Source organism: Lithobates pipiens, unplaced genomic scaffold (genome assembly GCF_037356315.1).
Source record: "Lithobates pipiens isolate NorthernLeopardFrog02 unplaced genomic scaffold, aLitPip1_a1.2 Scaffold_8, whole genome shotgun sequence".
NCBI lineage: Eukaryota > Metazoa > Chordata > Amphibia > Anura > Ranidae > Lithobates > Lithobates pipiens.
In genome coordinates this window covers 658,375,608-658,401,349 of record NW_027507903.1, presented here as the reverse complement: position 1 = coordinate 658,401,349, position 25,742 = coordinate 658,375,608, and the positions used below count along the sequence as shown (strand labels likewise).

The following is a 25,742-nucleotide window of genomic DNA, read 5'->3' as shown; positions in this document are numbered from 1 at the left end:
ATAAAGGCATCTGCAGGAGTTAGTGGGTGTTGTGTGCCTCCAGCACAGCATAGTGTACACCAGTATCTACCCTTTAATTCCTGTTGTTCTATAATAAAGGCATCTGCAGGAGTTAGTGGGTGTTGTGTGCCTTCAGCACAGCACAATATACACCTATATCTACCCTTTAATTCCTGTTTTTCTATAATAAAGGCATCTGCAGGAGTTAGTGGGTGTTGTGTGCCTCCAGCACAATACACACTACCCAATTGCTGGTTTTCCCATCTCCCTTCAGGCCATTACCATTACCATTACCAGACAGGCACGAGCCGATAAAAGAGGGCAAGCAGGCTCTGTGTCTAGAGACAACAGTGCTGGTCGTGGACGCGGTGCATCGTCATCAGCACGTGGCCATGTGACACGCTTGTCCTTATTTTCGGCAGCTGGACATGCTGAGCCGCATCATGCTGAAGACTTGGTAGAGTGGATGACCAAGCCCTCTTCATCCTCCTAATCCTCTCTCACCCAGGCTCAGGGTACTAGCAAAGCAGCTGCCAAAGCATCCTTTTCTCTCGTCTCAATGTCATCATCAGTGACTACTTCCCTAGACCCACCACGTCCTCCTGAGGAGTCCCCTGAACTCTTTGAGCAAAGTGTTGGGTACATGTTCCAGGAGAATGCCCAGTGTTTTGTAGGCTCTGATGATGATATTCAGCTAGAGGAAGGCAGTAGCGTGAGTGCAGAGAGAAGGGATGCTCAAGAAGGACAGCAATCTAGCACTCATGCTCGACAAGCTGCAGCATACTACCAGGTTTGCTCCAGCGATGAAGAGGTAGGGGATGATGAGGGCACTGACTCCATGTGGGTGCCTGGTAGGAGAGAGGAGGAGGAGTAGTCACATCTCCAATGAGGCAGGATGCCCTCCATGTACCAGCTTAGGGGCAGCACACCGACTGAATCACACCGCAGAGCTCCGCCTGTGCAGGGCGCTGCCTCTGCACGTTATTTGAGACAAGTGCATCAGATCGCACTGCTGCTATTTGCAACATATGTCTCAAGCGTATCTCGCGTGGCCAAAACATCAGCCGCTTGGGCACCACATGCTTGACCAGACATATGTTGACCTGACATGCAGCTCGTTGGCAAGCTTACCTCAAAGACCCACACCAAAGAACAAAGCGGACCTCTCCTTGCTCCTCATCAGCTGGGATCTCCAACCCCACTAGACCTTTAGTCCTCTCTGAAACCTACACTGAGAGGAATGAAGGTGTAGAATTAGGTGTGTCACAGCCAAGTGCTTGTGGGCACTCTGCTAGCAGTACAGCCACGTCCAATTGTAGCAGGCCCCAGCTGCTGGACCGTAGAAAGAAGTTCACTCCCAGCCAACCACATGCCCAGCGGTTGAATGCTAGCTTGACTAAATTGCTAGCACTTCAACTGCTACCTTTTCAGTTGGTAGACTCGGCCCCCTTCCGTGAGTTTGTGCAATGTGCGGTTCCTCAGTGGCAGGTCTCCAGAAGGCGAATCCGGCTCTCTACCGACATGTGGAAGGCAATTTCCTTGCCTCGCTGGACAGGTGCAAATTACCGCTTACTCATGGTCCAGCAGGCATGGACAGGGACATTACCTGTCTTTCACAGCCCATTTGGTCCCTCTTCTGGCAGCTGGGAAGGATGCAGGACAAGGTGCAGTAGTGTTGGAGGTTGTTCCGCCACCATGCCAACAAAATGCTACTACTGGTTGTGACACACCTCTCTCCTCCACTCCCTCCTCTTCTTCTTCCTCCATGGCCTCTTCCAGTGCACTGTCCTCGGAACCAGCGGTGCTCCATAGGCGTTCCAGGGGCTACGTAAGTACGCAGGCAAAACGATGCCATGCCGTGCTTGCGCTGGTTTGTTTGGGGGACAGGAGCCACACTGGGGCGGATGTTTTGTCAGCTTTGCAGGGGCAAGCCGAGAGGTGGTTGACACCACGCCAACTTAAGCCAGGAATGGTGGTTTGCGAAAATAGCACCAACCTCCTCTCTGCCCTCCGACAGGGACAACTGACCCATGTGCCCTGTGTGGTTCATGTCCTTAACCTGGTGGTGCAGCGGTTCTTGGGCAGGTTCAGCTGCCTAAGAACAGGATTTCCTGAAGCAGGCCAGGAATGTCTGTGCATTTCCGCCGATCATTTAATGCCAGTGCTCAGCTAGCTGAGCTCCAAAAGGAGTTAAACCTGCCCAAGAACCGCCTTATATGTGACATGCCCACCAGGTGGAACTCAACGTTGGCCATGCTGCAGCGGCTGCACACGCAGCAGAGGGCAATCAATGAGTACCTGTGCGACTACGGCACCAGGACAGGGTCAGGGGAGCTCGGTTTTTTCTCACCACGCCAGGGATGTATGCACTGTCCTGTCACCGTTTGAGGAGGCCACAAGGATGGTGAGCAGTGACAGTGCATACATCAGTGACACTGTACCTCTTGTCCACCTGTTGGAGCATACACTGTGTGGAATAATGGACAGGGCACTTGAGGCAGAACAGAGGCAGGAAGAGGAGGACTTCCTTGCCTCTCAAGGCCCCCTTTATCCAGACAGTGTTCCTGCTGTCCCACCCATCATACAGGAAGAGGAGGAGGAGGAGGATGATTGTGTCAGCATGGAGGTGGAGCCTGGCACTCAGCATCAGCAGCAACAGTCTTGTAGGGATGATTTACAGTCCCAAGAAACCCGTGGACTTGTATGTGGCTGGGAGGAGGTAGCTGTGGATCATGTTGTCCTTAGTGACCCAGATGACTCCGGACCGAATGCCTCAGCTAACCTACGCTGCATGGCCTCCCTGATACTGCAAAGCCTGCGGAAGGATCCTCGTATTCTTCGGATCAAGGAGAGGGACCATTACTTGCTGGCCACTTTCCTTGATCCACGGTATAAGGGTAAGGTTGTCGACCTTATCTTGATGGAGCAGAGGGAGCAGAGGATGAGACAGCTCCGGGAGGCATTGCAGAAAGGTCTGTGCAATGTGTTCCCAGAGACTGGGAGGTTACAAACTCCTGGTCCTGGACAACGTGTTGCTGAGGCATCGGTCAGAAGGAGCGGTGGAGAAGGTGTCCGTCTGACTGATGCGTTCAGACAATTTTTTAGTCCGCAGCCCCAAGGTATGATCGGTTCCAGCAACCATCGCCAGCGTCTGATTTACATGGTGCAGGAATACCTAGGGGCAAGGTCAGACTTGGATACCTTTCCCAACGAAAATTCTCTGGCTTACTGGGTCTTGAGGATGGATTACTGGATAGAGCTTGCACAGTATGCAATTGAGCTACTGGCCTGTCCTGCACCCAGCGTTCTTTCGGAAAGCACCTTCAGTGCTGCTGGTGGCTTTGTAACCGATCACAGGGTGTGCCTGTCCACTGACTCGGTTGATCGACTGACCTTCATAAAGATGAATCAGTCTTGGATCACCACCAGCTACCAAGCACCTGAAGCTGATGTAACCGAATAATTTTTTTTGAAATATCACATCCCTTCAAGACTGCCTATGCTGATGCAGTGACTGTCCTGTTATGTTGACTGTCTATCCTCTTCCTCCTCCGCTGATATGTTGGAAGAACATTTTTGGTTCTGGCTGATGCCACCAGCCCAATTTTTCAGCCCCTGTTTAACATTTTTGATGCAATGCTTTGCAGCAGGGCTCATTCCTGCACTCCAACTGGAGTATATGGGAGAGGTTGCAGTGTTGTGGCACCAGCACCAGTGCCTAAGGCCCAATTTTTCAGCCCCTGTTTAACCGGGGCGTGTAATTAAAATTTTTGATGCAATGCTTTGCAGCAGGGCTCACTCCTGCACTCCAACTAGAGTATATAGGGGAGAGATTGCAGTGTCGTGGCACCAGCACCAGTGCCTTAAGCCCAATTTTTCAGCCCCTGTTTAACAGGGGCATGTAATTACAATTCTTGATATAATATTTCACAGCAGGGCCCGTTCCTGCACCCACCGAGAGTAACTGTGAGGACTTACAGTGTTGTGGCACCAGCACCACCACCACCACCACCAAAGGCCCTATTTTTCTACCACTGTTCAACAATGGCTTTGCAGCAGGGCTAATTCCTGCAATAAAACTAGAGTATATGGCAGAGGTTGCAGTGTGGTGGCACCAGCACCAGTGCCTAAGGCCCAATTTTTCTGCCCCTGTTTAACAGGGACATGTAATTACAATTCTTGATATAATATTTCACAGGAGGGCCTGTTCCTGTGCCCACCCAGAGTAACTGTGAGGACTTATAGTGTTGTGGCACCAGCACCACAACCACCAAAGGTCAATTTTTCTACCACTGTTCAACAATGGCATGTAATTACAATTCTTGATATAATTGTTCACAGCAGGGTGCTCCAGCGCCTACCAAGAGTCACTTTGAGGGCTTACAGTGTTGTGGCAACACCAACACCTTAGGCTCAAACTTCTGCAGAACATATAGGGCAGGCTCCTACTTTCAAACATCCAACTTACAAACGTCTCCTACTTGCAAACGGAAGGAGACAACAGGAAGTGAGATGAAAAAAGACGGACGGCAAAACAAATTATACAGGGGTGATAACCCTTCCCTATGTTCTCCAAAAATCTTAAAAATGGATTTTTTGACTGGAGCTACACTTTAAAAATGTACCAGTTCAAAATACAAACAGATTCTACTTAACACAAAAAACCTACACAGTCCCTGTCTTGTTTGCACCGCCTGTATACTCCTGTTCTGAGTATATAGGGTCTGGGGCCCCACGCCTTTACTTTTTTTAATATGGGTACGGGGTTCCCCTTAATATCCACACAAGACCCAAAGGGGCTGGTAATGGGCGGAGGGGGCTACCCATGCCATTTTTTCTCAATGATTTTCATCCATATTGCCGGAACCAGATATTAAATTAAAAACGCAAGCAGTTTTAAATAACTTTTTTCTGTTAAATGCCATTTTGTGCATGGACTGTTCTAAACACGGGAAACACGTGGCACTTCCCAAGCATACTATAGACACACCACAGGCACGATATTTAAAGGAATATTTCACTGTTTTGTCACTTTAATCGTCATTAAAATCAGTGCTCCCGAAAAAATGTCAGTTTTTAAAAACATTTTAGACATTGACCCATGTCCCCTGGGGCACGAGCCAGGTCCCCAAACCCTTTTTAGGACAATATCTTGCATATAAGCCATTAAAATTTGCACTTTTTATTTTGAACGTTCGAGTCCCATAGACTTCAATGGGGTTATAAAGTTCGCACAAATTTTCGGTCCGTTCGAAAGTTCTGGTGCGAACCGAACTGGGGGGTGTTTGTATCATCCCTAGTTGGGTGGTATAAGTCTCAATATTACTGCAAAACTAATCTTCTCCCTTCTGTACTCTGATCTCCGTGTCCTATAATATTCATCCAGCCTCACCCTGTGTAGGAGGACGTCACCCCTCCCCCATCCACATTCCTCTCCGGTGTCAGAGACTTTCCGGTTAGTTTCTCTTCTGCTGTCAGCGATGGCGTCTGGTGATCTGAGAGCTGAGTTGGAATGTTCCGTCTGTCTGAACATTTATACGGATCCTGTAACCCTGAGATGTGGTCACAACTTCTGCCGGGTCTGTATTGTACGGATCCACTGACTGTCTTACAGGAATCAGACACAGGTGACTTGTGTGATACTGAGGATGGAGATAATGAGGACAGAGAGAGACATGAGGAGCTCCTCCATGATGGAGGGGGTCTGGATGTGGCGGGGGTCTTACACACAGGTTTATCTGATATAATAACAGAGGTAAATGTATACTTCTATATACAGGGAGCTGCAGACATATTACTGGATGGAAACACAGCTGATAATTATCTACATATATCAGATGACAGGAAAACTGTATCCAGGTCAGATAGATACCAGAATCACCCAGAAACACCAGAGAGATTCCAGTATTGTACTCAGGTGTTGAGCAGTCGGAGTTTCTCCTCAGGGAGACATTACTGGGAAGTGGATGTCGGGGGGGCAGATATATGGAGAGTCGGGATGTGTTACCCCAGTATAGAGAGGAGAGGGAGGGAGTCATGGATTGGAAATACTAAGAAGTCCTGGGCATTGCACAGTTTTATTAATCAGTATTCAGTGATACATGACAGCAAAGTGATCCTCTTACCCCCCATTCCCTCCAGTAACAGAGTCAGGATATATCTGGATTATGAGGCCGGGCGGATCTCCTTTTATGATCTGTGTGACCCGATCCGACACCTTCACACCTTCACCACCACCTTCACTGAGCCCCTCCATGCTGGGATAGGTGTATGGAGAGGTTGTATAAAGATCTGTGGGGGGAGGCGGGAGATGTGAGAGCTCCGCCCACAGTCTGGTGATGTCAGAAGGAGGGGAATTAAATTAATATTCACCCAATAGTATATAGCAGTGGGCGGGGCTTCCTGCAAGTTTTTCTACTATAAATAAATTTGAAATTTCTTACTGATCGCTATGATTGGGTAGAATATCTGTTCAATTATTGGAGTAACAATAACATGTTCCTATTGGTCAGTGCGAAATCTATCTATCTATCTATCTATCTATCTATCTATCTATCTATCTATCTATCTATCTATCTATCTATCTATCTATCTATGCCCCTCCTCCCTCTGCCCCTCCCCCACATGTGGTCAGTCTGTGTGGGGGAGGGGCAGCCATGATCAGACATAGAGGGGGTGGGGTCACTGTGATGGGATAGGATGGGGTCACCTCTCCTCTATGCCCCTCCCCCTCCATACAATCTATACTACAAAGAGATGGAAATAAATGGAACAATCTGAGAGGAAATCTATGAGATTTATTACTGAAAGAAAAAATTTGATCAGAGAGCCCAGACTGTTTTTAGGCAGAGTGGGTCAGGATTAGATCCCCCGTCATGTTTTTCCTTCTATCCGGGGCTCCATTACAGAGATTTTCCTTCACTTTCTGTCCCGGTGACAACATTTATCTAGGAATCGCACTGGTTCCCACAGCCCTCAAGTCTCATCTCAGCCTAAGGCTCCATTCACACCTATGCAGGGGGCTTTTCAACCTTTTTGCTGTGCTTTCCGCAGGATTTTATACCTTGATTTGCGTTTTGTGTTTTTTTATTAAAAAAAAAAAATTGGGGGCGGGAATTTGTTGCTGGGCAGATTTAACCACTTGGTGCCCACACTATAGCCGAAAGACGGCTACAGTGCTGTCTTAAAATGCCCGGAGGGCGTCCATGTACATCCTCCCGTTCTCACACTGCCCGCCCCCTTGGGATTCGGCTGATCACAGATCGAGTAAAGGGTCAATCACAGCGAGCCATTTACCATGTGATCAGCTGTCAGCCAAGACAACTGATCAAGGAAGTAAACAGGAGTCGGTCAACAGATTTTTTTCCCTCGTGCTGTCAGCGCTAAATAAAAAAGATAGCCGATAACTGGCTTCTATTAGAGGGACATCGGTCCCCATAGTGCCCACCAGTGTTGCTAATCAGTTCCATCTATCAATGCCCATCAATACTGCTAATAAGCGCCCCTCAGTGTCATCTATCGGTGCCCAGCAGTGCCATCTATCAGTGCCCACAAGTGTCACTATCATCTGTCACTTTATCTTTCTGAAAGCTGGGGGCCACATACTGTATGTCACGTGGCCTGGGGCCCCATAGTAGGTGGCATTGTCTGGGGCCCACAAATAGGTCAGGAATCTGGATGATATAACATTGTCCGGGGGCTCCAAATATTTTGAAAGATCTGAGGGAGGGGGCCAAGCTAAGGTTTTTGTAAAAGAGATGGGGGCACAGAAATGGGCAGGACCTGCAATCTATGGTTCTGAAGTAGTTCACAGTTCATGAGGGGCACATGTTGGTCTTTTTTTCTTGTCCTATCACTGCCTGGGGGCTCAAAGTATGTCGTATTACTTAGGGACCCTTTATGTGTCACGCTACTTTAGGGTTACATTAATAAGTCTCTTTGTCATTTGCTCACTTAGGGCAGTCACAGCCCCCCCGGCCCACTTCTACCCCCTTTCATAGCCCCCCCATCAATCCATGTCAGATCCCTGAGTCCTCACCCATGTAAGATACATGGTGGGTTATGTCGGAGCTTACACAGGATTGATGATGTCAGCCCTCCATCATGTGACAGTATGTAAGTTCTGTGATTGGTCGCTCAGGCCTGAACACTGCATGCTGGGAGAAGGTCACATGATCCCTCAATACCCGGGAATCTGGGGACTTAGTGAGGACTTTGATGGAGGAACAATAAAGGAAAGTATAAGTGGGTGTGTATGGCTCTTGGGTCATCTACAGAAGGGGGCGGGGAATTGGTTATAATGGCTTCTCCCAGTACATGAGCACTGTGTATAGTGAGATGGGATGGTGAAGAATTGTATAGAGTGCCGGAGCTGAGAGAGAGCACAGAGTGTAATATGACTTATTGTCTGTGTCCGAGCTGTGATGTCATAGTAGGGAAATGGCTACCGAGGGACCCAATGTGGAAACTGCAGATAGAGACATAAGGGCCCTTTAAGAACATATCTAGCTCTATCTATAGGATTATAATGTGTAGACGGTCTCATTCATTATTATTAATACATTTACAATAAGTTTATTCTATTGATTATTTTATTGTGTGAAGAAATAGAAATGAATAATAGATCTACAAATAGAAAGCGATGAAAATTGATGGAAAAATCTCAGAGGAAATATATGAAGAAATGATCCCGAGATTTACTAATGAAAGAAATAATGGGATTTATCACTAATATAATGATATCACTATAATAATGTATGATTACTAGAACTGGAATGTGTCCCCAATATAATGTGTCCCCATAGAATGGATCACCAATAGAATTCTATGGGATCTCTTTTATAATGGATCCTAATATAATGTATCATGTGATGGTGTATTATAATCACTAGATGTGTCCTGGTGATGGGGGAGGATTAGAAAATGAAATGTTAATGTGAAATAAAGATTCTTTATGAAATTATTATTATTATTATTATTATTATTATGGGTTTATATAGAGCCAACATTTTATGCAGGGCTTTACAACATGAAGATAGACATTACAATTACAGTGTAATAGAGGAGGAATCAGAGAGCCCTGCTCCTTTAGAGCTTACAATCTAGAAGGGAGGGTCAAGAGATACAAAAGGTAATAACTGTGGGGGATGGGCTGATGGTGAAAATAAATGTACAGTTATTAGGTGGGGGTAGGATAGACTTCTCTGAAGAGATGAGTTTTCAAGGATCGTCTGAAAGTGGACAGAGTAGGAGATAGTCAGACAGATTGGGGTAGTTCCAGAGGATGGGAGAGGCTCAGGAGAAGTCCTGGAGGTGAGCATGGGGTTAGGGGATGAGGGAATTAGAGAGCAGGAGGTCTTGGGAGGAATGAAGAGAGCTGTTTGGTTGGTACTTTGAGACTAGCTTAGTGATGTAGCTGAAGTCAAGTTGTGGATGGCTTTGTAAGTTATTGTTAGTATTTTGAATTTGATTTACTGGGTGAGTGGAAGCCAGTGAGGGATTGGCAGAGAGGGTGGCAGACACTGAGCAGTTGGTAGGGTGGATGAACCTGGCAGCAGCATTCATGATGGACTGAAGGGGGGTGACCTGTGTAAAGTTAAGCCAATGAGAAGGTGGTGCAGTAGTCAAGATGATCAGGGAGTGGATTAGAAGCTTTGTGGTGTCATTGGTTAAAAGGTGGCATATCTTGATCTTGATGAGATGTTGCAGAGGTTGAGGTGGTAAGCTTTGGACAGTGGTTGGATGTGAGGCTGAAAGGGGAGTTCAGAGTCCAGGATAACACCTAGGACCCTGACATGCGGGTGTAGCGCCAGCTCCTGATGAGCATGGGCTATATGTTTTTTGAAAATTAATATTCCTAAAGCCACAGTTGGGTTTTAGGGCTAATTTTGCCAAATTAAGGTTTCAGTGCCAGTCTAGCTGGATTGCACTGGGTTCTCCTTGGCTGCAGGTGTCACTGTCACTGCCAGCAAGTGGTAGAACACAGTCTAGTTGGGTGTATTGAGCGCCATCCTTGTCTCGGAACCAGCCCAGTGGGAGTGTTGTCCTGCTGTGCATTCTGGGAGATGGTATTTAAGGTACTGCGATCACATGCTTCTGGGTTCCGGTCCAGAAGAGATTTTCTGTCTGTTTGGTCCTGGCCCTCCTGACCAGCCCCCATGGCCTTCCTGGCCTGGGTTGCTGGACAGTCCGAGGCAAAGCAACTGCAGGGACAGGCCTTAATGGATATGAGGCCGTAATGATTCAAAGGTGGTCCGGTGCCATCTCATCTAGGGAGAGGCCCAGCAACTGGAGAAGCATCCAGGGGAGGACTCTATGGGAGAAGACCATGCACAAGGCTGGTTTCTCTGAAGGAGCCTGGAGGCTCAGTTGAAGGACACTTTGTGGATCTATATTCATACAATATCACTGGACCGGCTGAGAGACACTGGTATCGTATAATAGTTCTCTAAATTCGTCTACGTCCCTCAGTTACATCCAAGTCTGTAGCAGAGACTTTGCTTTACTTAACGTCCTGCTGACTGCTAGGCCTAGTGAGAGGAAGTCTATCCGGAGGTTGTGAGAATCCAGCTGTGAAACGTTTATTCTCTGGATTTTGCAGTTCCATAAGTACCTGAACTTTCTTTCTAACTCTATACCTTTTATTAAGAAATTGTGTAACTTCCGGTTCCGGCGCCGCATGAGCTAGCTGCGCTCCCGCCGCTCCAGAGCCCCACAAACCGGCCTGAAAAGTCTGCTAAAGCGGCCCCAGTGCCCCATCCAGGCTCCGGGTGGTCCCCCACGATCCCCTCTCTAATGGATCGCTTCGTTGAAAAGACGGGGCCCCGCTCGTACGCGGCCGCGGCGGCGCCCGCGGACCGTCCGCAAATCGAGCCCCCGGCTTCGGCCTACTCGGCTCCGGCGCAGCCCGCTCCACCTTCTCAGGCCTCAGCTACAGAGCGGCCGGACACAGACATGGAGGTAAGCGGGGTCGCCACCCCAACACCCCCAGCTGCCTCAGGCCCTCCACATCACCGTGGGTACACCATAAAGCCTCCTCATAACCTTCCTAGTGACGCACACCAGCCACCCCCGGGGGATGATGGACACACTAGTCGCATAGCACAGGCTGTGGCGGCCCTGCTATCTCCCATGATCACAGCCTCTGTGGAAAAAGCTGTACAGGCTGGGATGCACCAACTCAAGGCCCAAATCACAGAGCATGCTACCAGACTTGATGACCTTGAACACAGAATCTCCGAAGTGGAGGACGATCAGTATCAATCCCAAGCCACTGAGCGGTCTCAGGAAAAAGCGCTTCAGTATGTTTTCCAAAAGTTAGACGACTTAGAGAATAGATCCAGACGCTCCAATCTGCGTTTCGTTGGTGTCCCTGAATCGCTCCCTAACGCCAACTTAGGCGACTTTTGCGCGAAACGTATCCCGGAAGCCCTCGGTCTTACAGGCCCCTTCATGGTGGAAAGGGCCCACCGCATAGGATCCTTCAACGCGGACCGTAAAACTCCCCGCCCCATCATCGCCAAATATCTGAACTACGCAGACAAGGCTGCTATCCTACAAGCATTCCGGCAATCCTCCGCAGTGCAGATCGATGGGGTCAAGATTTTAATTTTCGCGGACTACTCTATCGAAGTATCCAAAAAACGGAAAGCCTTCCAACCGATTTGCTCGGAACTGTTTAAATTACAAAATTAAATTCTCTTTGGCATACCCTGCCGTGCTTCGTCTCAAGTCCCCCAAAGGGGAGCAACTCTCCTTCCAGGACCCCTCTGAAGCGGAAGCCTTTTTACGCTCACTTTGCCCAGATCCTTCTCCGGCTACCCCTTCCAAGTCTGCCTCATCCCTCCGTGCCCTGGACCAGAGGAGCCCCAGAAAGGACTCCCCTAAACGCTTCCGAGCTTCGGATCCGGATCACCATCGGCATCGCAACATCCCTCGCTGAAGATCCTCTACTCATCCTTTCCACGGATGGATGTTTTTTCTCCTTGTTCCCCCCTTCTACCCGGTTTGCATGCCATGATATGCCAAGTTTCAGTTGTCTGCTCCCCGTGCTCATGGGTGCTCTGCCTCAGCTCCCTCCTTCATTCCTGCTACTGAATTTTTCTATCACTATGCACCGAGAGCTGATACTATGCCGGTCCAGAAGGGTCCGGACAATGGTCACCGCGAGCCTTTCAACGAATGACCTTCTCTTTTTTCTCGGCTGCACGCTCGCGTCTTTGGACGACCGACCAGGTTTCTATCATATTGAGCCTCTGATTTAATATTATCCTTGCACTGTTGCCTAAGTTTTCTGTTTGAAATTGCTTTGCTATGCCGGTTTTGTTTTGTTCCTCCACCTGGTTTAGGTCTCTGCATGACTCCACTGTGTTTTGCTACACCCATCCCCCGTATGTCTGCAACGCTGTGACACATATCCCAGTCCGGCGGGCCTTCAGCGGCATTTTGGCACTGCCCGCGCCCCTCTCCTGTTTTGGTGGGGCTCTGCTGGGGAGCATCCCCCCCTTTATGCACAGTGAACTCATGCGGAAAAAAGAGAAGTACATGCTGTTGTTTATGTATTTGTTTATTATCCTTTTATTATTATTGTTTATCCCCCTAACTCCCTTCTCTCCTGCCCCCCCCTGGTTCCTTCCCCGTGACCTATTGGGTTCTCCCCTTTACCAGTTAAGACTCCCTGGTCCACACTCCATGCCCTGTAACACCACTGATCCCGGCCTAGACGTTTTCAATATCTCCAGCCACCTGTATCTCATGTCCTGCCACTCACACCCACTAATTCCGCTCCTCTTAGAGTAGTTTCCTGGAATGTAAAGGGTCTTCGTTCGCCCCAAAAGAGAATGAAGATCCTTCGCCACCTTAAAAGACTCAAAGCAGACATTGCCTTATTACAGGAGACCCACCTTCACGCATCCGATTTTCCACGCATGCAAAAGATTTGGGTGGGGTCAGTACATGGAGCCGAGTCGGTGGGTAGGAAAGCCGGGGTATTGCTCCTAATCCACAAAAACCTTCCCTGCACAATTCTGTCTACTCTCTCGGATAACATGGGCCGTTTTTTTACCGCCGAGCTACGGATAGGCACTAAGGAAATGTTTATCTCCAACGTTTACGCCCCTAATAATCCTTCTAAACAATTCTATTCTGAACTCTCGTCCTGGTTACTTAAATTCACCCACTTGCCTCATTTAGTAGGGGGTGACTTTAACGACGTTATGCACTCCTCGATTGATAGATCCTCCCCGAAACAACGACAGCAGGATGACACCTTAATGTTCCCTACTATCTTTGCTTCTACCATGGACTCCCTACACATGACGGACCTTTGGCGCCTCAGCCACCCTACTGACAAAGAATTCACGTTTTATTCCAACCCTCATAAGTCCCTAGCCAGACTTGACCATTTCTTTGGGTCGGATGACCTCATAACCTTGATATCCGATTCGGAAATTCATGATATAGCGGTTTCTGATCATGCCCCAGTGGCAATTTCCCTAGACAGACTGGATCTTCCCCCCCATCCCAACCTTTGGCGTTTCCCAGCTTTTTTAGCCAATAATTCAGATTTTTTGACATTTATGGATAAAGCCTGGTTGGAATTCTCCTCCACAAACGCCATTCATGCAGCTGATCCGAATCTTTTTTGGGATGCGGGGAAAGCGTATCTTAGGGGTCGGATCATCTGTTACGCCACATCCTTTAAACGCAACGCACTCAAACACTACAAATTAGCCAGTGCCAGATTACATGCTGCCCAACGGCAGCTCTCGTCCTCTAATTCCACCTTACACCATGACGAGTGGGTTTCAGCCAAGGCAGCTTTCGATACTTGGGCTGACGCTCTTGAACGATCGAAAAAAGCCCACTTGGATGCTACCCTTCACAAGTATGGCAATAAAGCAGGAAAACTCCTCTCCTGGCTCTGTAAAGGGGGCCATCACCCTACTCACATCACGTCTCTCCGAGACCCCTCGGGTCAGACTCATTCATCCCCCCAAGCCATAAACGAGACCATGTTGCAATATTACACTGATCTCTATGCACCAGACCCCATAGTACGTGAAAAGGCCCAGGCTTTTCTGGACAAAGTGATGCTCCCTACCTTATCAGCGCAGCAATTAGAGATCCTAAACGCCCCATCACTCTTTCTGAAATTGAATCCACCATTCGTCATCTACACTCCCACAAGGCACCAGGCCCCGACGGCTACACTAGTGAATTTTACAAAAACCTCATCCACATCGTAGCGCCCACACTCCTCTCGGTTTATTCCTCTATCTGGTCGGGGGGTCACTACCTTCCTTCTGGGAACCAAGCGGTAATTAAGCTTCTCTCTAAGAAAGGTAAAGATCCGTTACAACCCGGCTCTTACAGACCCATCTCCCTCCTAAATTTAGATGTGAAAATCCTTTCAAAAATTGTAGCCTCCAGGCTAGCTGATATTCTCCCCCATCTAATTCACCCAGCTCAATCAGGCTTTGTCAAAGGTCGGACGGCCACTCTAAACATACGTAAAGTTTTACTCGCTCTTGAATCAGCCAAACAGGACCCTAATGGTTCCTATGCCATCATTACCTTAGATGCTGAAAAAGCCTTTGACAACGTCAGTTTCGACTGGCTGTCCATGACCCTTTCTAAATTAGGTTTCTCAGGCCCGTTCAGCCACCTTATATCCTCGATGTACTCCTCTCCAACCGCCCGTCTGGTAGCGGCAGGCCTCCTCTCACCTAATTTCCCCTTACACAAAGGCACCAGGCAGGGCTGCCCCCTATCCCCTCTACTCTTTAATATAGCCTTGGAACCCCTCTCCAGATACCTATCTCATTCAGCTCCCCTCCAGGGCATAAAAATTGGTGGAGTGGAACTCCGCACATCTTTGTTCGCTGACGACGTCCTTATTTTCACCTCAAACCCTTCCCTTGACATGTCCACCATCAAAACTACCTTCGATGAGTTTAGATTATGCTCAGGGCTCCGCATTAATTATTCTAAGAGTGAAATTTTACCCATTGGCTCTCTCTCAACCCCCTCCTGGGTTAATGGTTCCTTATTCTCTGTAGCTCCCTCTTACATCACTTACCTGGGAATAAAAATTGGTAAAATGCCTTCTTCTTTGTATCAGCTTAATTATCCCCCCTTGTTGACTAAGTTATCCCAAGAATTGACCAACTGGATGGATCTGCCCCTCTCGCTCCTGGGAAGGTGCCACCTTGTAAAAATGGTCAGTTTTGCCAGACTTTTATATCCTATGCAAACTCTTCCTCTTTTACTCAAACATAAAGATGTTACCTCTTTGGAATCTGCTATTTCTAAATTTTTATGGCACGGCAAAAGACCACGTATTGCTTTCAAAAAACTACACCTTCCCAGGGGCGATGGGGGTATAAGTCTACCTAACATTAGGTTGTATAATCTAGCCTGTTTACTCAGGACGAGCCTAGACTGGATCACACACTCGTCCAGATACTCTAATTTTGAATTGGAATCCGCTATGGCTCGCCCTTTCTCGTTATCAGCCCTGCTACATTGCCGCTGGAAATCAGTACCCCTCCCCCACCAACATAATTTAGTCCTCAGAGACACAGCTATAGCGTGGAGAGAATCTAGAAAATTGGCCGGACTTACGCCTTTCCTTTCTATGCACTTACCTATTCAAGGAAACCCTTGCTTTACTCCAGGTCTACAATGTAAAGCCTTCTCTGAATGGTCAGCACGGGGTCTGTCCCTTTTTTCTTCCCTATGCGACACCAACACTGGCAAACCGCTCCCCTTTCGGAAAGTGATGAATGCATTCCTGCTTCCCACCTCTCATTTCTTCCATTACCAACAATGCCTCAGCTACATTACCCACACTTGTAAGGAGGAATCCCGTCGTTTTCAACCAAGTTTTCTGGATCAGCTGATACGCAACGAGTCTTTTAAAATCTCGGATATCTACAAGCCGCTTCTACAACAATCACAGCCACCTGCATCTTCTACCTCTATTGCAAAATGGTCATCTACCTTCCCGGACCCAGATCTTGTTCATAAAATTTTACTCGGTCTAAACAAGGTCCTCAAACTGACGCCTAATGAAACCTGGAGGGAAACCCAACTTAAGATTGCCCACAGGGCCTACATTCCCTTTCTTTCCTCCAAATCAAAATCAGATGGGGCCTCCTGCCCACAGTGTCATCTCCCAAAGCCACCCCTCGCTCATCGTTTTTGGTCTTGTCCGGTTATCTCCACCTTTTGGGACCAGGTCTTGGCCTTCATTTTTGATGTAACCTTGATGAAATTACCTAAAGAACCTCTTCTCCTAATCTTTGGTTATTGGGATCCCATCCTGCTACCTTGGTCCATCTCAGCAAGCACTAGTTCCTCCTCGGGAACGCTCCCCACCCGAGCTACAATGGATTGGACCTTGTTATGCTTACTGTTGGCCCGCCGTCTCATATTACGTTTCTGGCTCTTACCCACTGGCCCTCCAGCCTCCCAACTCCGCAAAGACCTTCTATCTCTCCTACGCACAGAGAGGCTCACGACGGACTTCTCGCATGGTAAACAAAAAGCTGACTTCCTAGCCAAGTGGCATCGGTTTATGACAACCAATTTGTCGATACAGGACCAAAGCGAACTGGATCAACTTTCTTTTATCTACAAGGATCCGCTCCTTTCCTGATGCCAATGCGAGTCCCTTATGCTGAAACCGACACCCTCCCCTTCAAGTCAGTCCTCAAACCTCTCCACAGGTTTCTCCCACGCCAGGAACCTTCCTCTGGACTTCACTTTTGAAATTGTGTTATCTTCTTTTTTTTTTATTTTTTTATTTTTTTTGTATTTTGCAAAAGAAAACATTTTACAAACATTCCAGAAGAGCAGGAGTGTGCAGACTCCTTTTCTGATTCTTATCACTAGATCAACATTCCATCGCTTGCAAACTTCTACAGTAGCAGAAGGAATGCACTATTTTGTGAACAAAATACAATCAAACTACAACTGTACTTTTATCTCTACTTTTCCTTTTTCCTGGACTGTGCTGTGCCTCTTGTAGGCCTGGGCCCACACCTCCCAACGTTTTGTGGAGTTTTGTAAAGTCCCTTCTTTAATTTCCATGTATCTTTCATATGTATAGGAGTCATCTACCAGGTGGAGTACCTCCCTTATGGATGGGGTGGTATTAGATTTCCATTTACGTGCTATAGCCAGACGGGCTGCATATAGGACATGTAGTACTACAGTTCGACATGAAAGAGAATATATGTCCATGTCCAAGCTTAGTAGGGCTTGTTCGGCTTTGAGCTGATTTAGAATGCCAGTAATCCTTGCTATTATTTTCGCTATTGCTGGCCAGAAACTACATAGAGATGGGCAGAACCACAACATATGTGTCAGGTTTTCCACCTGTCCACACTCTCTCCAGCAAAGGTTCTAGGTGCTTCCCTTGTATTTCGCTAAAGTATACAGAGTTTTGAACCATCTAAGTTGTACCTTCTGGGCTGCTTCTCTAAAGTTAGAGCACTTTGTATGGGTGTAAGTACTTTTAATTGCTCGTATCCAGTGAGCTTGTGAGACAGTCAGGTTTAGATCAGTTTCCCATTTAAGGAGTTGTGTTGATAGTTCAAAATGCAGTTTGTTATGAAGGTTGTATATTCCTTTTATGCCTTTCTTGTGTTTGGGTGCGGGTTGCCACATTTCCCATAACCAGTCTTGCAAATAGATGTAGGGTGTTTTGGTGGTAGCTAAGATGCTAGATACTCTGGCATACGTCATGAATTCTGTGTCAGATAAGGAATGTGTGGCCTTCAGTTGTGCGAACGATTTTATCCTTCCCTGGTCCATTATTTCGTGAACATATTTAATACCATGATTCTCCCAGTGTGTTAGTTGCAAGTCTAAAGTAAGGAATGTCAATGCTGTTATCGGGATTGGCACTTGTTTAGGGTTACCCACTGTACTTTAGTGTTGGAGGAAGAACTTCCAAGCTTGTAGGGTAGCTTCTATTGTTGGGTGCTGTCTAAATGCTTTGGAATCCGCAACTGTTTGGGAGAGAATTAAATCTTTCAAGTCCCCCTGTTCTACTTGGTCTTGTTCTATTTTACTGTTCTGGGGAGTGGAACCAGTATTTAAGCTGGTCCAAGATTGCTGCTATGTGGTAATATCTAATGTCTAGGACTCCCATGCCCCCTGCTAGTCTATGCTTAATAAGGATGTTATGTGTGCATCTTGCTCTCTTCCCCTCTCAAATTAATTTTGATAAGGAGCGTTGCATGTTGTAAAAGGATATTGGGAGCTGTATTGGTAGGGCTCTGAAGAGATACAAGAGCTTTGGGAGTAAAAACATCTTATATGTAGCTAATCTGCCTGACCATGAAAGGTAAAATTTCTTGAGTCTGATCATCTCTCTTTCAAAGTCCGACACCAGCGATTCAAAGTTGTATTTGTAGAGTTGTGAAACAGAGATTGTCATCACCACCCCCATATACTGGATCGAACCTTTGGCCCACACATATGGGAGCATATTTTGTATCTTGGCTTTCAGGTCATGATTTACTGGTATCCCCAGTATGCTAGATTTTCAGGCATTGACCTTGTAGTATGACACTGCATTAAACATTTCCAGTACCTTATGGACCTCCACCAGGGACTGAGCCAGGTCAGCCAGCGACAATATGACATCATCTGCAAATAACGTTATAGTATGCCTTTCTGTACCCACTTGAATCCCCTTAATATGGGGATTGGATCTGATCCTCTCTGCCAGTGGCTCCATCATTAGGTCGAAGATCAGGGGCGACAATGGACACCCCTGCCCTGTCCCATTTGTAATAGTACATTTTTCAGAGAATAGGCCTTCCATAAACACATTTGCTGAAGGTTAGAAGTACAAGGCCAATATGGCGGAGAGGATCCGACCCTCAAAACCAAACTTCGAGAGGACACAGGATAGGTAGCCCCAATGTATTCTATCAAAGGCTTTCTCTGCGTCCAGGGACAGAAGGACCGAAGGCCCGCTGCCCCAGGACGCCAAGTGGATTAAATTCAGAATTCTTCTTGTAGCATCCGTAGCCTGCCTACCCACCACAAATCCACCTGGTCCGGCCCGATCAACCTTGGTAGTAATTGTGCTATTCTGTTCGCTAAAAGCTTGGCATGTACCTTTACATCCACATTTAATAACGAGATTGGTCTAAAAAGTTATGCTTTGTCTGGCTCCTGTCCTGGCTTTGACAGCGTAATCACTGTCGCTTCCAGCATTTCTGCCGGAAAAGAGGACGAGGAGGCAGCAGCGTGGAACAATCTCTGTAAAATTGGAGTTAAAATGTCTGTATACATTTGGTAGTACTCCAAAGAGTATCCATCAGGGCCCGGTGATTTGTTTTTGGGCAGGCTGGCTATTGTTTTCTGTATTTCTGAGATTGTGAATGGAGCATTAAGCATCTCCCTATGTACTGAGTTTATGGCAGGCAGGGATATGTCATGCAAGAATTGTTCTATCAGTTCAGGTGTTGGTTGTGGAGAACTCTCATCCTTCCCCAAATTGTATAACTGCTAAATGCTTTGGCTATTTCTTTTGGGTTTGTTAATTTGGAGCCAGTGTTTAGGTGGAATAAATGTGAGATTTTTTGCCTAGCTGCTTTGTTTTTTAACTGGTTAGCCATGAGTTTCCCTGCCTTGTTGCCATGAGTGTAGAAGTTGGCCTTTAGTTTAAAGATGTTACGTGAGTGTTGTGTGAGAAGGAGTGTGCGTAAAGTATTTCTGACTTCCGCTAATTTGGTGCTTATGGCTATTGTGGGTGTGTTTTTGTTTAATGATTCTAAATTTTCAATTTCTTTTAAAATGGCGTCCATACGCTGCCTCCTCCACCTCCCCAATGTAGCACTTCTTTTAATTAATAGGCCCCAGACAAACGCCTTGTGGGCACTCCACAGTACAAATGGGTACACGTCCTGGGCATCATTGGTGTCAAAGTAGTCTTGTAGAGATTTTGCTATTTCTTTGGCTTCATCTGAATTCTCTAGTAGTTGTCCATGTATTCTCCATCTATTTGCTCGAGTTGAAAATTGTTGCTACCTACTGTTATGGATACTGGAGCATGATCCGGCCATGTGATACTCCCTATTTCTGATTTGGACGTATGTTGTAGCAAGAATTTGTCCAGCAAGAACATATCTATAATTGAGTAGGAAAGATGTACTCGAGAAAAAAAAAAGAGTAGTCCCTCTCTGTGGAATGATGGCATCTCCATAAATCATATAGGCAGGTAGATCATATAAAGTTAGTTATGTCAGGTCTACTTCCCTTTTGGTTTGTATTAGACATGTCCATTTTTTTGTTATGTATGGCGTTCAAGTCGCCACATAAGATAGTATGTCCTGATCTGTGCTGTAGCATTTTTTTCCATAGCTTGTTCAAATAACATATCTGCCGGGTGTTGGGGGCTTATGCGTTGACTATGGTGTACACCACATTATTAATTTCACAGGTTAGTATGATATATCTGCCGTTTACGTCACAATAGCTGGATATATGCTTGAAAGGCACAGTGTGCTTAATTGCGATGGCAACTAGTCTTTTCTTTTTTGGAGCATTAGCAAACTAGGTGTGTGGAAATGGTCTATGGGATAGTTTCGGTTGGTTGCCTTCTTTAAAGTGGGTCTCCTGGATACAGAAGACATCACACTTCTGATGAAGAGCTTCCTTCCACAGCATATGTCTTTTTTGTGGGATGTTTAGGCCATTAACATTTAGGGAAGATCTTTTGAAAGATATTGTGCGGTACATCTGTGTCCTCTTCTACTTGAGCTTGTAGAAGTTGGGTTTAAATATACAAAAGGTCTCTTACCCTGTTGCTGAGCTTCCGGAAGTTGTCACTGTGCACGCGACCTGTGAGGTCCCGCTTCTCAGATTAGGATGGCGGAATGTTATTGCCTGATAGTTATGTTCATTGAATATAGTAATGTACTTCCACCCTGGTGCTAACCGATTAGAGATAGTCTAAAAAACTAATTTCAGTGATAACAGAAAAGTTAAGAACAGTACTGAAATAAAACCAAACAACAAATGCAAACAACAAAAAAAAACTAGCGCTAGAGTAGGCGCTTTTTTTTTTTTTTAATTATGCGATTTCCTAGAAATCTGAGCAGGGGTTTAGCCTGCTAACTTTGGAGAATGGAATAATCAAATGGATGCCGGGAGAGCCTTCCAGAATTCCATAACTGATCAGCATAGTGTAATAGGGTACCCATTTTAAGTGCAACTCCATTAGGTATCCGAGTAATTCGTTCATTTCTGCATACTTGTAGCTTCTTCCTCCTGGTGAGGAATGTGATGAGTGATGATTCCCCATTTCTCCAGCAGCCTTAGACCATCCTCCATTGTGGTGATACAGAATTCTTTCTCCCCTTTTATTATTATCAAGGTAGCAGGATAATTCCAACGATATCGAATATTGTGGGTCCTGAGTGGTTTATTAATTGTTGCAAGATTCCGCCTTCTTGGCATGGTGTGGGCAGAGAGGTCGGCGAAAAAAGGATAGCTTAGGAGGGAATTTAAAAGAAAAAACTTTTAGGAGGGAAGTTTAAGGAAAAAAACTTACATTTAAATGCCCATTAATGCAGCCTTGTCAGTGTCATTTGCAGCCTTCCATTGCAGCCTTGTCAGTCATTTGCAGCCTTGTCAATGTCTTTTCGCTTAAAAATGGTGCGGCCGAGATACAGAGCGGATGTCCTGTGTATCTCGGTGGCGCTCGGTAGTTCTTGGCTGTTCTCGACGGCTTTCGGGTATTTTCGGCTGCACTCGGCCGTTCTTGGCTATTTTTGGCCACACTCGGCCATTCTCGGCAGCTTTCGGCTTTCCAAAAGCCGATGAGAACAGCCGAGTATGGCCAAAAATAGCCGAGAACAGCCGAAGATAGCCGAGAGTGGCCGAAGATAGCCGAGAGTGGCCGAAGAAACCCGAGAGCAGCCAAGTGCAGCCGAAACTAGCCGTGAGCGGCCGAAGATAGCCAAGAGTGGCCGAAAATAACAGAGAACAGCCGAAGATAGCCAAGAGCAGCCGAAAATACCCGAAAGCCGCCGAACGGCAGAAGAGGTTAGATACGGCAGGGGATCAGCGTATAACACGCACCCCGAATTTTCCCCTAATTTTAAGGGGAAAAAAAGTGTGTGTTATACACAGATAAATATGATCAATCAATGTTCATCAACCTTATGACATTATTATGGATTGGATATGTTAGAAAGTTTGTCCTCTTCATCCATAAATCTCTGTTCTATTACGCCGGTCTATGAGGAATTATGTATTTCCTCTTTAATATATATTATTTTGTTTTTTGCTATATACATATGTGAAAATTAAATGTGTATATAATTTGTACAATTTGTAACTCATATTATTATTTATTTAACCACTTGAGACCCGCACTATAGCCGAATGACGGCTACAGCGCGGATCTCCTTTTCCGGGACTACGTCTATTGACGTAGTCCCGTGCACGAGCGGCCTGCGCGCCCCCTGAGGGGCGCGCGCGGCGCGCTCTGTGATCGGCGAGTCTACAAGACTCGCCTGATCGCCGATCCGTGCAAGGGGTCGATCCCGACCCCTTATCACGTTATCAGCTGTCAGCCAATGACAGCTGATCATGTGATATAACGGAGCCGGTAATCGGCTATTAGAAAAAAAAAAAAGCCGATCACCGGCGGCCGTGATCGGGACATCAGTCCCGATCACGGCCAGCCCTGCCAGTGCCCACCTGCCCCCTGCCAGTTCCCACCTGCCCCCTGCTTTGCCTGCCTAAATAAAAAATGTGTCCCCCCCTGTCAGTGCCACCCAGCAGTGCCCACAGTGCCACCCAGCAGTGCCACCCAGCAGTGCCCACAGTGCCACCCAGCAGTGCCCACAGTCTGCCTAAACAAAGGTGCTGCACCCCAGTGCCACATATCCGTGTCCAGCAGTGCCGCCCATCAGTGCCCAGCAGTGCCGCCCATCAGTGCCCAGCAGTGCCACCTATCAGAGCCACCTATCAGTGCCACCTATCAGTGCCCAGCAGTCCCATCTATCAGTGGTACCTATCAGTGCCCCTTAGTGCCACCCATCTGTGCCACCCATCCATGCCATCTTATCTGTGCCCGTCTTTGCCCATCAGTGCCGCCTTATCTGTGCCTATTAATGCTGCCTTAACGATGCCTATCAGTGCCCACCAGTGCAGCCTATCAGTGCTGCCTCATCAGCGCACTTCAATGAAGGAGAAAAATGACCTGTTTACAAAATGTTATAACAAACTATTAAACATGATTTTTTTTTTTTTTGCATCTTTTTTGTTTGTTTAGCAAAAAATAAAACTCCGAGCTGTGATTAAATACCACCAAAAGAAAGCTCTATTTGTGGGAAAAAAATGATAAAAATTTCATTTGGGTACAGTGTTGTATGACCGCGCAATTGTCATTCAAAATGCATCAGCACTGAAAGCTGAAAATTGGTCTGGGACTGAGGGGGGTTTAAGTGCCCAGTAAGCAAGTGGTTAATATAATTCTATTTTGCGCAGTTTATTTTCCCCTTCCTTAGTGCTCTCGGGGGCTTCAGGTTCCTGGTGTTGACCTTGTGCAGCGATTAGTAGGTTCCCTGGGGGTTAGGGAGACTTTCTTCCCTCCCCTTTGGGGCGGGGCTTCCTTTGCCCTTGCACACGTCCTGGCTCAGGTATCCCAGGGGCTATGGGAAGGGTGTGCAGGAGCACGCGCGCTGTGGATGTTATATGCACGTGCGCATTGCGTGACCCTTGACCCCGTGATGCTGTGCGCCAAATCGCAGGGTTGGAAGGTGCATATAAGCGGGCATTCCCCACTCAACAGGAGGTCAGTGGCAACCCGGAGGAGATGTAATACAGCTTGTTGCGGACGGTAAGTTGTCGCTCCTGCCTTGTTACCCCCTTATGTGGTTGTTACACAACCATGTTGGACAACTCCATTTAACATGATTATTTATGCAGTCTCCTTTTTACATTATTATTTCAGGCTGCATTTTTCTTTTTCACCTAAGACCTAGATTTCTGGTTCTTCCTTCAAGATTTTTATCATCACATCATGTACACGGGGGTTTGTTTGACTTTCACCTGCATGATCTTTGTATTTCCCCATCTATTCACCCTCCCACCTTTCCTTCACTCTCTATTCCCTTTTTATTCGCTCTGTTTCCCCTGCTATTCTTCTTTTTTAATGTGAGTATTTTATTTTATTTTTTTCACTTTTATCTTCCTTTTCTTTCTTTCCCTTTTCAATAAAGTTTTTTTCAACTACTTATTTATTATTTTGTTTTTGCTTCACTTAATTGGTTATGTTTTTCCACACTTCACTTCACCCCCCACACACACACAATTGGTGTGGATTTGGACACTTTATATAGATCTGGCCATCTCACTAATGGCAGGATCTATTTGTAACCTCATTTTTACATATTTGGCAACTTAATATATTATTTAATTTTGCTCAGACACTGGCCTCCTGTTCATTTTCAATAATGACCTCCCCCAGTTGCCGCGGGAGGCTCTATTGGGTGGCCTTTATGCCCTGATGGTACTGGATGTGGGGTAAGCAGCTGTTTTTCATATGCATTGTTATTCCTTTTCTCCCCAAACATCTTCAAAAGTACATTGCGTCTTAAATATCATTGCCATTATATTATGGTATGTTTATATCTTTTCTAGATGTATTCCGTGTATTTCCTGAAGAAGCTATTTACAGCGAAACTAGTTGAAATACCATACCATCTGTACCTGTTTCTTAATGATTCATTTTTTGTATTAATAAATTGATGTATATTTTTTATATATCTATCTACACATTCATTTAGATCTCATTTTCAACCTGTACCGAGATAGTCCGTAAGCTCCCTCCTTTCTTGGTGGTTCTGGTCGGGGAACAGATTCCCAAATCTCTATTCCATTTAATTTCAGATGATGGTACTTTGTGTATTTGCTTTATTTCATTTACACATATTGTGAGGCCATATACATTCTTCTAAATCAATTGGGACATAGTTTCAAAAAGGTCATTATCTCCGGATACATCAGAGAGAGATGCCTATTTCAGAGTCCCGTAACTCCTCTGCGGGTATATATCTGCAAACAGTTCCTTTAAGTATATTTTCCCCAGATTTCTCACCCGTTCCTGGCGTGGATTCCTCTGGAGTGATCTCCTTCTCCAGATCCGATTCAGGCAGTCTCTGAGGTAGGCCCCGACTGCGGCCGTGGAGGCTTTCACATATCCCACCTTCTTTTGGGCAGGTGCAGTGAAGTGGGTAGTGGTTGTGATGTCCACTGTTGTTCCTCTGATGGCAGTAACAGCACCATCTCCCCTGGTAACACTCAGTGTAGCAGGCTTTGAGAACATAGGCCTGGCCATAGGAGTGAACGTATCGGTCTCATCAGTGGCGATGCCTGTGGCCTAATCCATCCGGTAGGCACGAGGTGGCACGGTGGGTTGCTCTACTGCGAACAGGTACTCTCCGCAGTGTAGGCATCGGACAAATGGGCGGGGGTTTGCGACCAGTCCCTCGCACCTACTGCACAGCATACCCAAGGCCTCGGCATCTCCTTTCATGTATAGTATGAAAAGCCCATGCGGTTTCAGGCAAATTCCAGTGTCTGTCAACAATGTTCTAGGCAATCTGGCGCTTGTAGTGGTACCTCCAGAGAACATCCTGGACTCCATCGCAGACTGCATTCCTGGCATTCGGAACATGGCGGCAACAAACAGGTCCTTCCCTCTG

General features: G+C 46.6%; 2 protein-coding genes across 2 annotated transcripts in view; both read left to right on the top strand.

The window, feature by feature from the left end:
- LOC143961773 (E3 ubiquitin-protein ligase TRIM39-like) overlaps positions 1-25,742 on the top strand; it is a 216,232-nt gene that overhangs the window by 39,567 nt on the left and 150,923 nt on the right. The window lies entirely within an intron of this gene.
- On the top strand, positions 5,513-7,377 carry LOC143962486 (tripartite motif-containing protein 14-like). Its single transcript, XM_077471767.1, has one exon. The coding sequence runs from the start codon at positions 5,513-5,515 to the stop codon at positions 6,314-6,316; it is 804 nt and encodes a 267-aa protein (XP_077327893.1). The 3' UTR covers positions 6,317-7,377.

What these genes read in the sequence shown, in the direction of transcription:
- LOC143962486 (XM_077471767.1), top strand. Translation starts at nt 5,513, where the DNA reads ATGTTCCGTCTGTCTGAACATTTATACGGATCCTGTAACCCTGAGATG.